Source organism: Eptatretus burgeri, chromosome 11, assembly GCF_056783735.1.
Source record: "Eptatretus burgeri isolate ZD-2024b chromosome 11, Ebu_testis_v1, whole genome shotgun sequence".
NCBI classification, from domain to species: domain Eukaryota; kingdom Metazoa; phylum Chordata; class Myxini; order Myxiniformes; family Myxinidae; genus Eptatretus; species Eptatretus burgeri.
The window spans coordinates 88708738-88726332 of NC_140971.1; the positions used below are offsets into that span (position 1 = coordinate 88708738).

Sequence of the window (17595 nt, forward strand, 5' to 3'; positions counted from 1 at the left end):
GAAAGCTTGGGCAAAATGCGCCACTACACAAATAACATACTGACCTCCACACATTCCAAGTCGCTTCAGGCTCTTGACCACAGGATCTAATTAATTTGGTGTTGGTCGGTTCCGACACCACGAAGAATCGCGCAAGGCCAAGGTTCTCTTCCAACAAATGTTGTTTTTTCTTTTTTTGTCGATCAAAGACGGTGCTTCGTGGCCAACAAATACCCCCAGCAGAACTTTTGATCTGACTTTTCCACAGTCGTATAATTGTATCCATCGGTTCACCGACCGTGTCATGGCATCAGACACAAGTATTTGCAACCCTCCTTTTAACCAAATCGGTGAGGACCTGAGCACGTGCACGCACCACACGTCGGACGGCAGGAGTACATGCGGCCATCTGTTCCTCGGCGGCTGCTGTGCATCTTGAGTTCGCGTTCACTCATTAGGCGCAAATAGATTGTGCTGTTCTCTTAAGGGTAATTGCATTTTGGTTGTAATTGACACGGTGACTTTAACAGAAATCCCTGCTTGGGAGAGCAATATGATTTGCACTTCTTTCCTTGGCAGATGTTTCAAGCAAGAAAGTGAGGAAGGTTCCTCCTGGCCTTCCATCGTCGGTGAGTATTCTTCCTCTGATTTGATTAGACGATTTTTCTCAAGGTTATTTTTGGTTGTGCAACACATACGGCTGTCCTTCCTCCGGTCCAGCCTGAAGTTACAAAGTTGTAATTCATCTAATTTGGGATTGTTTCAGAAGTGTCCTTTCCTCTGAAAGCAACACATGGTCCTTTGCTTCTCATTTGCTTTATTCAATGTTCTACAATCTGACAAAACCTGAGTAATCGAATATAGCGCAACGTTTTTGACGAGGTCTTATTGCATTTCCATTTGCGTTGTCATGTCTTGTGTTAAGATGGAATATCGTATTATTTTCAGAAGGTACCATAGAATAAATACAGATTCAAAACAATGTTGTGGGTAAGTGTTGGCAACCATGTGAGGGTTCACTGCAGCTTTGGTTTACCCACTTTGGTGTAGCAACAGGCAGCGGAGATTTGCAATGAGGACTGACAGGTTGCTTGGTGGGATCTATCCATTAATTTCCTCAAAGCCTCACCACTTGCTGTGCATCCATTCTGCATCATGTGGCGATTGATCTTGATGGGCCAAAACGGGTTTTTACAATGGGCTGCTTTCTATCTATCATGGTACTGAGATTTGGACCCAGTTATCTTTACGCGTAGGCTCCTTTGCCATGACCTGCCGCAGACTGACGGGCCTTGAGGGACTTTTTCAGGCCTCTCCGGCTTGCCTCTCATGGTGATGGTGTTGGTTGATGTTTAATTCGTTATCGTGTCTACGAACAGGCGAGAAGACAGAGATTAATGGCCAGTAATCGTGCTGGGCCACCATTAATATGAATAATGGCTTGGTGAAGTGAGGAGGAGGAGGAGGAGGAGGAGAAGGAGGGGGACACTGTGGTCAGGTTTGGGGAAGTTCCTACATACATACATACATACATACATACATACATTCTGAAGGAAAACAGTGGCCTTGGCAGCATGCAATGGTGGTGGGTGTGGAAGGATAGAAAGGAGAGTAGGCAGTGTGCGCAAGATAAGTGAGGGCTTGAACAAGAAGGGGTTTGGGCTGTCCGAGGTGGGGGTGGCTGTAGGGGCAGCAGTTGGGGGTGCAGAGGATAAGGGACAGAGAAGTACTTAATATGTATGAAGCTGGGGCAGCTGTTACTGTTACATCCCACTGTATTTTGCCACATGTCCATTATCGAAGCCACCGGGCCTTGTTTAACATAGCCTAATGGAGAATTAATTGTGACTGATACAGTCCAAAGAGCTCAATTGTTGCCATAATTAAACAAATGAACGCTGAACTATTTCACGCATTTTTGTTGAAGTTCACAGAGAGCGAGTCAAATGGCTCGCCATACCGTCTGGTAATACCATGTTATTGACAGTTTGCAAAAGCCTTTTGATCTCCTCCCACTGCACTGTAATCCGTGCCTCACATGGACCTATTTGCTGTTTGTAAACGTTATATGGCAAGATTTTTCAAAGGATTACACCATCCAGCATTTGTAACAATGGAGTATGAGAGCATCGAGGCTTGTGGACAAGCCGCACAAGTGGTGAGGTGATCAACATTGTTGCATTGTGACAGTATGAAATGAGAATGGCACTCGGTGGAGCGCATACCTCCTCCAGGCTGTAGAGTTTATATTTTGGAGCCCAATGATAGGCCGGATCTGGGCCAGTACCTGAACCAAAATCGAATCGCCTTGTTATTGTCACCTACCCAACTCTTCATCCACCAAGTTTTGTCATCATCCGTCCGCAACTTTTTGAGATATCGTGCGATTTGGCCCATCTCTAAATGGTGAAGAATCACCTTAAAAATTCTAGCATCCAGATCCGGATCTTCTCCAAAATCGAATCAATATGCCCTTGTCACACACTCAACATGTCCACGTTTCATCCAAATTCGTCCATGACATTTTTGAAATGTCCTGCTCGCAAACAAACACACAAACAAATTAAAAAGTTCTCGTATCGCAATCAAGATCTTCACCAAAATCGGATCTATCATCCTCGGCAGACGCCCAGCGTGTTCACCAAGTTTCGTCTGAATCCGTCCGTAACTTTTTGAGATATTCTGCTCACAGTCTGCCAAACAGGGGTGAAAACATAACCTCCATCCACCTTCGGTGGTGGAGGCAAACAATGAAAACTTCGGGTCAAGCAGATAAGTGGTCATACAATTAGACGAGCGATATAACACGAGAATCACGGCTTCGATCGATCTGAGAATTCTTACAGCTGCAAGTGGACATGCCAGCATGGAAGAGCATCGGCGTTGGACGGCTTAAGGAAATGTATTGCCTTTCTATTAGTATCTATTTGGATATTTTCTGTGCCATCTCTATTCCCCGCAAAACTTGTTTAACGTGAACTCTTGTCTTTCTTTCCTTCACTTCCTCCATCGAGAAATGTAAGGGGGTTTCATGTACCCCTCCGCGGTACTGGTTTACCATGCTTTGCTGGACACACCTGTACGTTTGTTTTCAAGATCTCTCTCTGTTTCTGTCTCTCTCGCTCTCCCTCTCCCTCTATCCCTGCCCTGTGTGCTTCGCTATTGCTGTGCCTTTCTTTAGTACTCTCTCTTGCTCCACATTCCACTGTGTATTGCAATCGATCTTGTTGCTGTTTTTAGTTGTTGTTTTAAAAAAAAAAAAAAAAAATTTGGCTTCAATATTTTGCTTTTCACTTTTTAAACCCGACGGTGTTTCGTGCGAGTAACCTTCGGTTATATTCTCACCATTCATTTGTTCTTTTATCCTCTCCTAAATGTATCGAAGATCTATGAGAAGCATATTCTGTCGTCCCTCAGGGGAAATGATTCATGAGCTTTCATTTTCATGACTTCATCCTGTAATTACAATACACGTACCAAAAACGACAACGTGATCATCAAACCATAAAATTGTGCTCTCTTAAAAAAAACCCTCCTTCCTGGTTGACCTGTCCACTGGTTTCTGTAACTTCTTCATTCATTCTGTATTGCAATAGACTATTGAGCTATAAAGTGTAGTTTCAGACATCTCACACCACGGTACAATGATTTATTGAATCTCCTGTTGTAGAAGCCTCCAGCTGGTGTCTCTGTACCCCTGTTATAAGGTGGTGTAGGTCTGTGCTACTCCGAGAGGATGATGCAGTTAGTAACACACTCATCTTTGAGCTCTCGAGTCAGGGTTTGATGACCGATCCGACTTTAAACTGTAGGATTGGTGCTTCACAGGCGTGGCATTCCATCGCAAAGTGCACCGTCCTTTGGATCGACGTTAATCTTGGTGTCCCTCCTGCTTGTATTAGTCGATGGATGGTAAAGATCCCACGGTGTCTTTCACTAAGCGTAGACATGTTGTTGCTGCTTGCCCGGCCAAGTTTCTGCCCTGACTAATACTGGCAAGTTGAAGAGAGACACAGATTCTTGGAAGGTTGTCTGGGTATTCACGGCAACTTCTGAACATTTATGTAACATAAGAATCCATTCTGGACAGGTCACCGCTTGACTCCATCACAGGGTGCAGAGATTTTTGCTGAGCAACCATGGGACTTGAACCCACAAGAGTTGGAGCAATTCTGCTCGGCTTGCCGACTCAACAACCAGACAACTCGTTTTATAATTTAAAGAGGTCCTGGTGAGATTCCAGATTCGTGAGCGACAAACTTTTCCACGTGTGGTTTCGAGCAATTTGATCCTTCGTTAGGTTGTGGCCACGCTCTGGGTGTTTGAGATTCTAAGTGCTCCAAGTTTACAAATTGGCGTGGGCCCGTTCATTCCAGGCTTTTCAATATGATCACGATCAGGTTGGAGCACACGTCCGGTTCGCAATGCAGGATCTCTTGCTTTCATCTTCGCTCTTTGTTGGCTGCTTTCCTCAACAGTCGATCACAAAAACATTGCTGAGAAGCCTGTATTGATGCTTTATACTCATTTTGATGTCATACCTGCAATTTATAATATTGTACTGTAGTGCTGTGCCGTGATGTTTGATATCGTGATGTGCTTTTGATTTCTCCAAGTGTTTTTATTTTTTTAGCTCCTCGAGCTCTCCCATTCAAAATGATCTTTTCGCGTACAAGCTCGTGGAGCTTGCTTTGGAAACTTCATTCCCTCGGCCTTTGAGACAGGCGGCAGCGCCCTCGTGCGGACTAGTGTTTCCCTCCAGTCTTCTGTGTACGTGGTACCGTACTTGTACGTTTGACACGTCAGTTTGACAGCAAAGCATCCTGGGTCCTGATTTTATTGCAATTTTATGATTTTCGTTTGTCCTGACATTGAAATGTGAAATTTTCTGTCGGGCACTGACCTTATGAACGAACACATAGTAATATCAAGCCCCAAGTTGCGTCCATGGGACGTCCGTGCATGCGTCCCACCGTCAGTGTATCGTTACCTTCACCCTCCATCAACTCTCTCTTCCATGAGCCTGGACTTTTTATAAAAGAAAGAAAAAAAAAAAAGAAGCCTTGGTTGTGGAGATCTCCAAATTGTTTATTCTAGTTTTCCTTGGCGAGGAGTCGCATAAAGCGGCCTTTACTTGGGAAACAGTTTGAGCGGTTCCCCAAGCGGCGACCTTTGGGCGATTAGATAAGGGTTCCTTTCCTTCCTTTCTTCCGTCCCCTCTCCTTGTCCCATTGCTTTTCCTGGCCACCCGCGTCTTTCTGGGAGGGTGGAAAGGCTTCTCAGAGCCTGAGAGTAGATACTGAATCTTACGAAGGCGGGTGTCTGTGCCGTTCCTTGATTCCCGCCCGAGGGTGTCCGAGTGATGGACGGAGCCGGCGCGCGACAGAGACCTGACCTCGTTCTGCCGCGGGGGGGGGGGGGGGTAGGAGGGGCAGGGGTAGGAGGGGGGATGACAAAGGCTGCTTTGTAAGGCCCCTCTCCTTAGCCTGATCGGCTTGGAGAGCTGGGGGCGGTGGGACGGATGGGGTGTAGGGGAAGCTGTTCGTGGTCGGGGTGGGTTTGCGCAAAAAAAAATCACGAATTCGTTTTAATCCTTAAACAATCTTTGTATATACTGTATTTTTGCCAATCCTATAAACACAGCATTCAAATTCTCCTTTTGTACCCGTGTGTGTTGTCATATGATTGAGAAGGCCGAATTTAGAGCAAAGTTTAATGCGAATGAACTTGTAATCGAATACACGGAGTCGCCATCTTTGTTCGATTGCCATTCCTGTTGGCACTTGGTGGGTCGAGTCGAAAACTTCCATGGTTCAAGTTCACTCGGATGCTTTTTCAAGAAGCAGATGGAGAGATTTAATGAATGGCATGGGAATATTACAAGAATGACACGAGACCCTTTCTCCTTTATTTATTTCTGCCTGACGTGTGGCGTTCTGTTATTCGGTATCCATCGAGTTTGGATTCAGCACAACGGATGAGAAAGAAAAGAGCCGGATCGGGCAGGATCAAATTGGAACTTCTGATGGAGTTCAGGGCGGTTGAGTTTTCGTACCACGTGTTCGCGGCCGAGAGCACGTCCTTTTTGCTTCCCAGGACGAGCAAGGAGCCGCGCTCCTCTTGGGAAGGTCGGGTTTCCATCGGGTTCACTGTTGTGACATTGTATCACAATGACGCGCACAGCCCGCCTTAAAGCAGCTGTTTCTGGGCAGAGGCTCCTTCAAACTTTATGTCCTCCCCCCAGAACACCCCCGTTTTAACCCTTTCGGCTTGTGACGCTGACTTGCTCGTGCCTCCTCAACAGGACAAAAGCTCTAGGTCAGGGTGGAGGGGTGGGAATTGGGATTGCGAGCAGGCTGGAGTGGCTCCTGTTATTCCTCTCCCCATTTTTTTGCACAGTACCGTATCATTTCTGTTCACCTGATTTTTCAGACTCCGTTCACGGCGGTGATGCTTTTGCAATTTTATGACGCCCTTGACGTCACTTGTCGATGACGTGTTGACAACAGTTGAACGTGAAGCAAGCAAAAAACAAATATTGCGTGGAATGCGTTTTCCCTCTGCAACGGCTGTTCGTCCTTTTTTAAAATAGTGTGCTCTTCATTTATAGTTCTTTAACCATTTGGATGTTGTGTAATACAGCGTACCTTGTCGTTATTTATTACCTCCACCACCAAAGGTGGAAGGAGGTTATGTTTTCACCGCTATCTGTTTGTCTGTCTGTGTGTGGGATATCTCAAAAAGTTGGAGGCGGATCTGGATGAAATTTTGTGGACAGGTTCAGTGGGTGACAAGGACGAACTGATTAGATTTTCGTGAAGATACGAATCCGACTACTCGGATTTTAAAAGCGATTCTTCACTATTGAGAGATGGGACCAAAAACGATATGTAGCACGATATCTCAAAAAGTTGTGGACGGATTCGGACGAAACTTGGTGCACACCTTGGGTGTGTGTGACAAGGAGGAATTGATTCAATTTTGCTGAAGATCCGAATTCAGATAGGAGAAATATTTAATTTTCAGAGTGATTCTTCACCATTTTGAGATCGGGCTCAATGACATATAGCATGATATTTCAAGGATTTATTGGGCTTGATTTGTTCTGTTGGATCAGGTATTGTGTGGTGGAGGTATGCGCTCCACCGAGTGCCCTTCTGCTTTGGTTATGGATTCATTTTAGTTTATTCCATTTATTTATTCATTGCTCCATTTATTTTGCTTATTTTGATAATCTTTGCATGAGAGTGGAAAACTATACAAAGATTCCGAGATCATAATGCTTTGCATTCTGAGTGCACGCATTTTGTTTTCCCATCAATATGAACACACACTTATGGATCCGTTCACACACACTTATGGATCTGTCCACACACACTTATGGATCCATTCACACACACGCTTATGGATCCGTCCACACACACTTATGGATCCATTCACACACACTTATGGATTTGTTCACACACACTTATGGATCCATCCACACACACTTATGGATCCATTCACACACACTTATGGATCCGTCCACACACACTTATGGATCCATTCACACACACTTATTGATCCGTTAACACACTTATGAATCCAATCACACACACTTATGGATTTGTTCACACACACTTATGGATCCGTCCACACACACTTATGGATCCATTCACACACACTTATGGATCCGTTCACACACAGTTATGGATCCATTCACACACACTTATGGATTTGTTCACACACACTTATGGATCCATCCACACACACTTATGGATCCGTACACACACACTTATGGATCCATTCACACACACTTATGGATCCGTTAACACACTTATGGATCCATCCACACACATTTATGGATCCGTTCACACACACTTATTGATTTGTTCACACACACTTATGGATCCACTCACACACACGAATGGATCCGTTCACACACACTTACGAATCAGTTCACACACTTATGGATCTGTTCACACACACTTATGGATCCGTCCACACACACTTATGGATCTGTCCACACACACTTATGGATCCATCCACACACACTTATGGATCCATCCACACACACTTATGGATCCGTTCACATACACTTATGGGTCCGTTCACACACACACTTCTGGATCCACTCACAGACACTTATAGATCCATTCACACACTTGTGGCTCTGTTCACACACACTTATGGATCCATCCACGCACAATTATGGATCCATCCACATACACTTATGGATCCGTTCACACACACTTGTGGATTTGTTCACACACACTTATGGATCTGTTCACACACACTTATGGATCCGTTCACACACACTTATGGATCCGTTCACACACACTTATGGATCCGTTCACACACACTTATGGATCCGTTCACACACTTGTGGATCTGTTCACATACACTTGTGGATTTGTTCAGACACACTTATGGATCCACTCACACACACTTATGGATCCATTCACACACACTTATGGATGCGTTCACACACACTTATGGATCTGTTCACACACACGTATGGATCTGTTCACACACACTTATAGATCCACTCACAGACACTTATGGATCCACTCGCACACACTTGTGGATCTGTTCACACACACACACTTGTGGATCCATCCACACACACTTAGGATCCGTTCACACACACTTATGGATCCATTCACACACACTTATGGATCCATTCACACACACTTATGGATCCATTCACACACACTTTGGATCCGTTCACACACACTTGTTGGTCCACTCACGCACACTTATGGATCTGTTCACACACACTCATGGATCCATTCACACACACTTCTGGATCTGTTCACACACACTTATGGATCCGTTCACACGCACTTATGGATCCGTTCACACACACTTATAGATCCATTCACACACACTTATGGATCCGTTCACACACACTTATGGATTTGTTCACACACACTTATGGATCCATTCACACAAACTTATGGATTCGTTTACACACACTTATGGATCCGATCACACACACTGATGGATCCGTCCACACACACTGATGGATCCATTCACACACACTTATGGATCCGCTCACACACACTTATGGATCCGTCCACACACACACACTTATGGATCCATTCACACACACTTATGGATCCGATCACACAAACTTATGGATCCGTTTACACACACTTGTGGATGCTTTCACACACACACTTATGGATCCGTCCACACACACTTATTGATCCATTCACACACACTTATGGATCCGATCACAAACACTTATGGATCCGTCCACATACACACTTATGGGTCCGTTCACACACACTTATGGATTTGTTCACACACACTTCTGGATCCACTCACAGACACTTATAGATCCATTCACACACTTGTGGCTCTGTTCACACACACTTATGGATCCATCCACGCACAATTATGGATCCATCCACACACACTTATGGATCCATTCACACACACTTTGGATCCGTTCACACACACTTGTTGGTCCACTCACGCACACTTATGGATCTGTTCACACACACTCATGGATCCATTCACACACACTTATGGATCTGTTCACACACACTCATGGATCCATTCACACACACTTATGGATCCGTCCACACACACTTATGGATCCGTCCACACACACTTATTGATCCATTCACACACACTTATGGATCCGTTCACACACACTTATGGATTTGTTCACACACACTTATGGATCCATTCACACAAACTTATGGATTCGTTTACACACACTTATGGATCCGATAACACACACTGATGGATCCGTCCACACACACTTATGGATCCATTCACACACACTTATGGATCCGCTCACACACACTTATGGATCCGATCACACAAACTTATGGATCCGTTCACACACACTTGTGGATGCTTTCACACACACACTTATGGATCCGTCCACACACACTTATTAATCCATTCACACACACTTATGGATCCGATCACACAAACTTATGAATCTGTTTACACGCACTTATGGATCCATTCACACATACTTATGGATCCGATCACACACACTTATGGATCTGTCCACATACACACTTATGGATCCATTCACACACACTTATGGATCTGTCCACACACACTTATGGATCCATTCACACAAACTTATGGATCTGTACACACACACTTATGGATCCATTCACACACACTTATGGATCCGTTCACACACTTATGGATCCGTTCACACACACTTGTTGGTCCACTCACACACACTTATGGATCTGTTCACACACACTTATGGATCCGTTCACACACTTATGGATCTGTTCACACACACTTGTTGGTCCACTCACACACACTTATGGATCTGTTCACACACACTTATGGATCCGTTCACACAAACTTATGGATCTGTCCACACACACTTATGGATCCATTCACACACACTTATGGATCCGTTCACACACACACACACACACACACACACACACACACACACACACACACACACACACACACACTTATGGATCCATTCACACACACTTATGGATCCGATCACACAAACTTATGAATCTGTTTACACGCACTTATGGATCCATTCACACATACTTATGGATCCGATCACACACACTTATGGATCTGTCCACATACACACTTATGGATCCATTCACACACACTTATGGATCTGTCCACACACACTTATGGATCCATTCACACACGCTTATGGATCCGTCCACACACACACTTATGGATCCATTCACACACACTTATGGATCCGTTCACACAAACTTATGGATCTGTCCACACACACTTATGGATCCATACACACACACTTATGGATCCGTTCACACACTTATGGATCCGTTCCCACACACTTGTTGGTCCACTCACACACACTTATGGATCTGTTCACACACTTATGGATCCATTCACACACACTTGTTGGTCCACTCACACACACTTATGGATCTGTTCACACACACTTATGGATCCGTTCACACACTTGTGGATCCGTTCACACACACTTGTTGGTCCACTCACACACACTTATGGATCCATTCACACACACTTGTTGGTCCACTCACACACACTTATGGATCCGTTCACACACACTTGTTGTTCCACTCACACACACTTTTGGATCCGTTCACACACACTTTTGGATCCATTCACACACACTCGATGGTCCACTCACACACACTTATGGATCCGTTCACACACACTTATGGATCCGTTCACACACACTTATGTATCCGTTCACACACACTTATGGATCTGTCCACACACACTTATGGATCCGTTCACACACACTTATGTATTCGTTCACACACACTTATGGATCCATTCACACACACTTATGGATCCGTTCACACAAACTTATGGATCTGTCCACACACACTTATGGATCCATTTACACACACTTATGGATCCGTTCACACAAACTTATGGATCGTCCACACACACTTATGGATCCGTTTGAACACGTACGCACAGATCCGTCCACACGGATTTCTTCCTTTTTCCCAACACAGAGGAACCCCACTGGATTCCCACCGCTCCGACCTGTTATCCATGAACACCGATGACTGATCCTTCGCTAAATATCTCAATGTAAGCCTTGGCCGAGCTCACCACTCCGCTGTTGGCATTTTATCCACAACCCGATCGGTTTATGGCGTCGAAGGTTTATTATTATTATTATTATTATTATTATTATTATTATTATTATTAGTATTATTAGTATTATTAGTATTATTATTATTAGTATTATTATCGTGTTTTTTGCCTTTTTAAACATGTTCCTCGTGAGAGTAACCCCGGGTGTGACCCCGCCGGTGATGTCAGCGGTAAACAATGCTTGGAATAAACAGCGGAGCGGCCAGATGGCCGGGCCATTAGCCGTGCGTCACAGGATTTCGTCCCTGCCACTGGCCCTTTAATCAAACAGAGGTGGTTGGGGGGACGTGAGTCAATTAAGGGGATTTGTATTCGGCCCTTGTGTTGGGCTCGCGACGCTTTGAACCGACTGCTAACCCGGAGCAAAGTTTTGCGCGCGTATTGGTAACTTGTGACGTGGTCCACGTGGCTGTATTGTTCGGTGGTTGTTGGTCGGTGTCTGACTGTAGGTGGAAGGGGTGTAATCGAGTCGGAAGAGGGAGGGTGCGTTTTGAGAGAGGCGGTGCGGGTGTAGGGGGGGAGGCGGGACGCGCTATAGCCCGCGGCGCGCCGTCCGGAGTGAGCCATGGCCGTGCCGGGAGTCGAGGACAGCTTAGGCACGACCGGGCGAGCCGGGCACAGCCGTGCTCCCGTTCCGCACACTTGCAGCTAGATCCTCCCAAGCCATGTACTGCGCTTATCCCGTGCCCGGAATGGGCGCCAACTCGCTAATGTATTACTACAATGGGAAAACGGTGAGTGTCAATTACCACGGTCTTATGGACCCCTCCTACCCTCCCTTCCCCTCTTGCAGGCTCGTCCGGCTGTCCACGGGTGTTTCGACTGCCGAACTGTCTTCTTTAACATTTACCGTTGTATCTTAAAATCCTGCAGGTTAGAAATACTTTTCACAAACTTTTGTTAATCTGGTTTTCTTTTCAATCGAAACGTCAAAATGTGTTTAAAAATAAATAATAAAGTTTGGTCTTGCCTTTTAATGGTCCAAAGTTACCTTTGAACTCATTTGTATGGATTTCTGATCGAATCCATTGGGATTCCATTGTGTTTGGTCCTTCCAATGATGTTCTTGTGTTTGCTTCTTCCATGAGTGCGTTGGATGTTTCTCTCGTTCTCTACAGTAAGGACATCCGTCCGCCTCGTGGAACTCAGAAATCCTGCCCGACCCATTCACCATGTATTATCTTATTGAACAGTCTTCCCAAAACGGAGTTCATCAATTTATTTCCGTTCATTACAAGAATACAAGGATAAAGCGAGATAAGCGATCAGGGAGGATGGATGTGTAGATGGTTGAGAACAGTTGACAAAGCAGAGGGAAGGGAACATTTGCAAGTTTACAGGGACAGAGATAGTGTACAGGGATGTAGACCGTTTAAAGTTTCAAGGGTTAGGAACAGTTAGAAGCATAGGAAGGGTGAGGGACGGTTAAAGGTGTAGGGAGATGGGGGAACGGTTTGAGGCACATTCAGAGATGGGTCAGAGGTATCGAAGAATTGGGAAAGAGACATGGGACGGATGGGGGGAATATACTTATAGGAACAATAAGAGTTGGAAAGGAATCAGGACAGATTGTAGCGTAAAGAGATGCATACAGTTTGACATGGATGAGCCCCATTTGATGCATTTCAAGATGGAGTTTCCAACTGACAGTAAGTACCCAATGTCGATACTGTGGAGCCGGAGAACTTGTTTGGGGGTTTAGTGGGGAAGTAGCAGTGCAGGATGAGTTGATGACCGTCCCCATCCGGACGACGACATACGACATGTTAGTTTGGGCTCATCATGTGACCCTTCATGGACACCATCTGCTTCGACTCAAAACAACATTCCAATCATTATCGAGCTCGCTTTGCCTTATTGTTTGGTAAACTAATTCAGAAATTGTTCCTTCGTTTTACTCTCACCACAAATGACACCATTTGACGCAAGAACATGCTGAAAGCTCATTTCCTTTTATTTCACTTTGCGAAGGCTCCTCGTACGTGGAAATATTGTCCTGTGTGCTTGGCCGATTTCTGTTAAACATTCCACTACTGTTTCAAGAGGTGCGTGCAGGTGTTTTCTCAAAGTCGTCCGGACGAGATAGTCACAACAGTCCAAGACGTGCCAATAAATGTGTAACGTGAAATTAATTAATTTATTTTTTCAGTTTTATTAGTCTGTGGCCGAGAGTTCAATGTAACAAGCATATATATATATATATATATATATATATATATATATATATATATATATATATATATATATATATATATATATATATATATATGGCAATCCCTCTCATTCTTCGACGTGATGATATTCACAACTCCTTCCTTCGTTTACATCCTTAGACTTTCCATCTGCACATCAGAGCTGAATCTCACCCTTCACCCCTCCTTCCTTCCTCCCCTTCATCCTTCTATCCCCACATTGTTTATGCGACATCTCCCTGGGGCCGCAGACTCGCTGGGGATTTACAAACACCGCTAATCTCTCAGCAAAGCAGCATCTTGTCGTGATACCGTTTGTTATTTCTGTTCTTCCATCAATTGAAACGGCCTCTCTCAAATGAGCTCACAATTTTTATGGCTCGATCAACATCTCTTGGCACAAAATAACTTTGTCCGTCGTCGTCGCTCATCAGGAAGTGATCAAAGCCTTGGGATTTCAATCCCGATGGCAGCCGCACCTCGATCTGCTTGATGGTACACCAGATGCGTACTTGCGAATAACCACGGCGACCCCATTGAACGTGGAACAATTACCTTGCTATAAAACCTATTTTATGATGCTATTTCATCCTAAGTAATTAATCCGCGTGAATACTTGTACAAAAATCATTGCATTTTCAAGGTGTTTGAGTTGATCGCTCATTTTTTATTTATTTATTTATTTTGCACGGCCTGTTCTAAATGCTACATGAACGTAACTCGTACACAAACCGATTTCTTGCACTCCGTGGTCGTGCTGCTTCTTCTCTTATGCCAGTCAAAGGAAGAGTTTGATTCTTCCCTCTTACACAGCCTTTGCTTGATGGCACAGCAACAGCTAGTTGGTATTCCCGAGAAGAGCTGAAAAACCATAAGGAATCCCTTTCTGCTTTGTACGTCATAGTTGAACAATTTCCTTCCGTCCTTTGTATTCCAGACACATTTGATGATAATGAAGTCACATTTACATGCTGCTAAAGGTATATATCCATCCATCCATTGGGACCCTACTCTGTGCAGAGCGTTGGTGCTGCCTAAGCAGTCTCCTTGGCTATTGGGCACAATCCTGGACGGGTCGCCACTCCGACACAGGATACCAGCAAGCTGGTACTCATTTTGCTGACCTCGGAAGGATGACAGGCCGAGTTAACCCCACCTGGTATTTATTCAACAGCTGAGGGGGATTTGAACTCCAGATACGAGGATCCCAAGCCCACCACCCTAACCATCAAACCAGACGTAAAGATATATATATATATATATATATATATATATATATATATATATATATATATATATATATATATATATATATATATATATATATATATATATATATATATATAGTTTTATGCTTTATTACCTCCGCCACCAAGGTGGATGGAGGTTATGTTTTCACCCTGCCGTTTGTTTGTGTGCAGGATATCTCAAAAAGTTGACAGATTCGGACAAAATTTTGTGGACAGGTTGGGTGTGTGTGACGAGGACCAATTGATTCGATTTTAGTTAAAATCCGGAACTGGATCCGGATACTAGAAAAAAAATTTTATTCATTCTTCACCATTCAGAGATGGCGCCAAAAACAATATATAGTACGATATCTCAAAATGTTTGGGACGGATTCGGACAAAACTTGGTGGACGAGTTGGGTAGCTGTCAAGAACAAGGCAATTAGACTTTGCTTCAAGCCCTGATGAAGATCCGGCCTATCAGTGGGATACAAGACGTAAACTGGTCGGCCTGCCGGAGGTATGCACTCTACCTAGAGCCGTTATAGTGACATCAGGTGTTTCCAAGAGTGGCTTCGTTGAAATAATTAATGGTATTTGAGGTTGTGCTGTGAAAATAAATAAACGTATTGACGCCTTTGCGTTGCTCTTTTCGATGTCTTCGCTGAATGTCTGTTTGTAGAGCTCTAAATCCATCCCTATATTGAGGATTTGGTTATATATTTCCAGGAAGGGGTCCCCTTGCCTTATTTGACATGAGGTTAATATATATATATATATATATATTTTTTTTTGCTTTCCGTAAAGGGGATATATAGCTCCCAATGTTGCATTAAGATCAATGTGTCGTGAGGATTTTCGGTCTGTTGCTGAGGAACATTAATTGTCTGTCACCTTCCTCACTCTGTGATCGATTATATTGGACCCGACACGATGCACTTCTTAATTAAAGAGCTGGGCGCGACGAGAGCATCAAGACGAGAGCATCGAGCATCGGTGCTGTCTGACTGATTTCGACTCTCTGTGCCGGCCCTCTCTCCTTCCTTTTCACCTCATGAAAAATAAAAATAGATTTACATGACTACCTGTTTGCGGAGTTCATTACGATGCAATTGTTTTGATTCAACATGGAGATCACAACATTTCCCCACCCACCCGAGTTAATACCTTCGATCTGGGTGCAGTCCTTTATGAGCCTGACTTGGATGCTCACATCTGGAGTGATGTGTACGTTGTGCTCACATGGTGCTTCCAATTAGAGCTCTCTGTTCTTTTCTCATCTCCTTCATCCCACACATCCTTCTCGTATTCCTCCCACTCCTAATTCTCTTCCTACACTTCCTATATTTCTATTTAATTGTAGTGTTTTTTTGTTTTTTTTTTCCTGTGGCCTCCTACTCTTCCTGTTGATGTTACCTCTTCTCTGCTTCACTTGCCTCCATTGTTCCTGATAATCCTTATTTACATTTCTTCCGCAAATCTTCCACTTCCTTTACTGCTTCATATCATCTTCTCCTCTTCCTTTATTCTACATAACCTTACTTTGCTTATTATGCTAACTCTATCTGCTGCACTCTTTTTGTTCCTCGGCCACATTTATTTCTTCTTGTTTTTTTATGCCTCCGCACCCGAAGGCACCGGAGGCATTATGTTTTTGGGTTGTCCGTCCGGCGGTGCGTGCGTAGCAGATTATCGTGACCGCGATAACTTGTAAACTACTGAAGGGATTCCATCCAAACTTGGCACAAGTTAGGACTGCGATACAAAGATAAACTGATTCAACATAGGGTTCAACGGGTCAAAGGTCATGTGCCCTTTGAAAATCATTTTCCAGATCATAACTTAAGTTAGAAGCATCTGATGTTGTCTCTGTCTCTGTCTCTGTCTCTGTCCCTGTCCCTGTCTTGCTCTCGCTCTCGTCTGTAATTTTTCATGTGACCTTTAATGGAGATCAAACGTTACAGTGCGTTCACGTGTTACTCAGGCGGAGGCATTTCCATTGATTGATTCGTGCCATATTCTAGTTTTCTTCAAATAGAACAACACGATAGTGGAAGGAATAATGAGAACAAAATATTATTTTGCAATTTCTTTTTCACGTTTAAATGTCAGATAAATCCATTTTGTGCAACTTCATGATAATTCGGTTTTGTCATTATGACGCATTTGGAAAAATTGTAAGTGAATGTGTTATTTACATTGGATTTGAAGTCGGTGTGCAGCAGGTGTGCCGAAGCTCCGTCACTGACACCACATCAGCCAATCAGAAGCCATGGGCTAAAGTGGGCTCTTGTTGGACCCAAATTCCTGACATCATTGCGTCTTGTCTTAAGTCTCTCCGTAAAACAGCCGGGATTTGTAAACGCTGCTACTGGAGCAAAAAAGGCACACAAAAGACCATTGATTTTTGTGTTGCAGGAAGAACTCATGCCGTGGTACCAAAAATCAACTCGGTGGGTGCATGGAGGGGTTTTGACATGCATAGCTTTCAGGGGTGGCTAGAACAAATTTTGAGAGGGACCAAAACTCCACATGGCGAAGGTGGAAATGAAGGCGTTAGATGCACTCTTGTGTTGAGCTTGACTGCCTGGGGC

General features: G+C 44.1%; 1 protein-coding gene across 7 annotated transcripts in view; it reads left to right on the forward strand.

Annotated features, from left to right (window-relative positions):
* The window catches only part of TCF12 (transcription factor 12), a 359298-nt gene that overhangs the window by 228311 nt on the left and 113392 nt on the right, over nt 1-17595 (forward strand). For 6 of the 7 annotated variants that reach the window (XM_085847283.1, XM_085847284.1, XM_085847281.1 and 3 more), the window contains one exon: nt 559-608. In XM_085847283.1, the coding sequence (XP_085703409.1) occupies nt 559-608 (50 nt within the window). Of the gene's footprint in view, nt 1-558; nt 609-11851; nt 12315-17595 lie in introns of those variants that run through there. The other variant, XM_085847288.1, reaches the window with a different exon arrangement.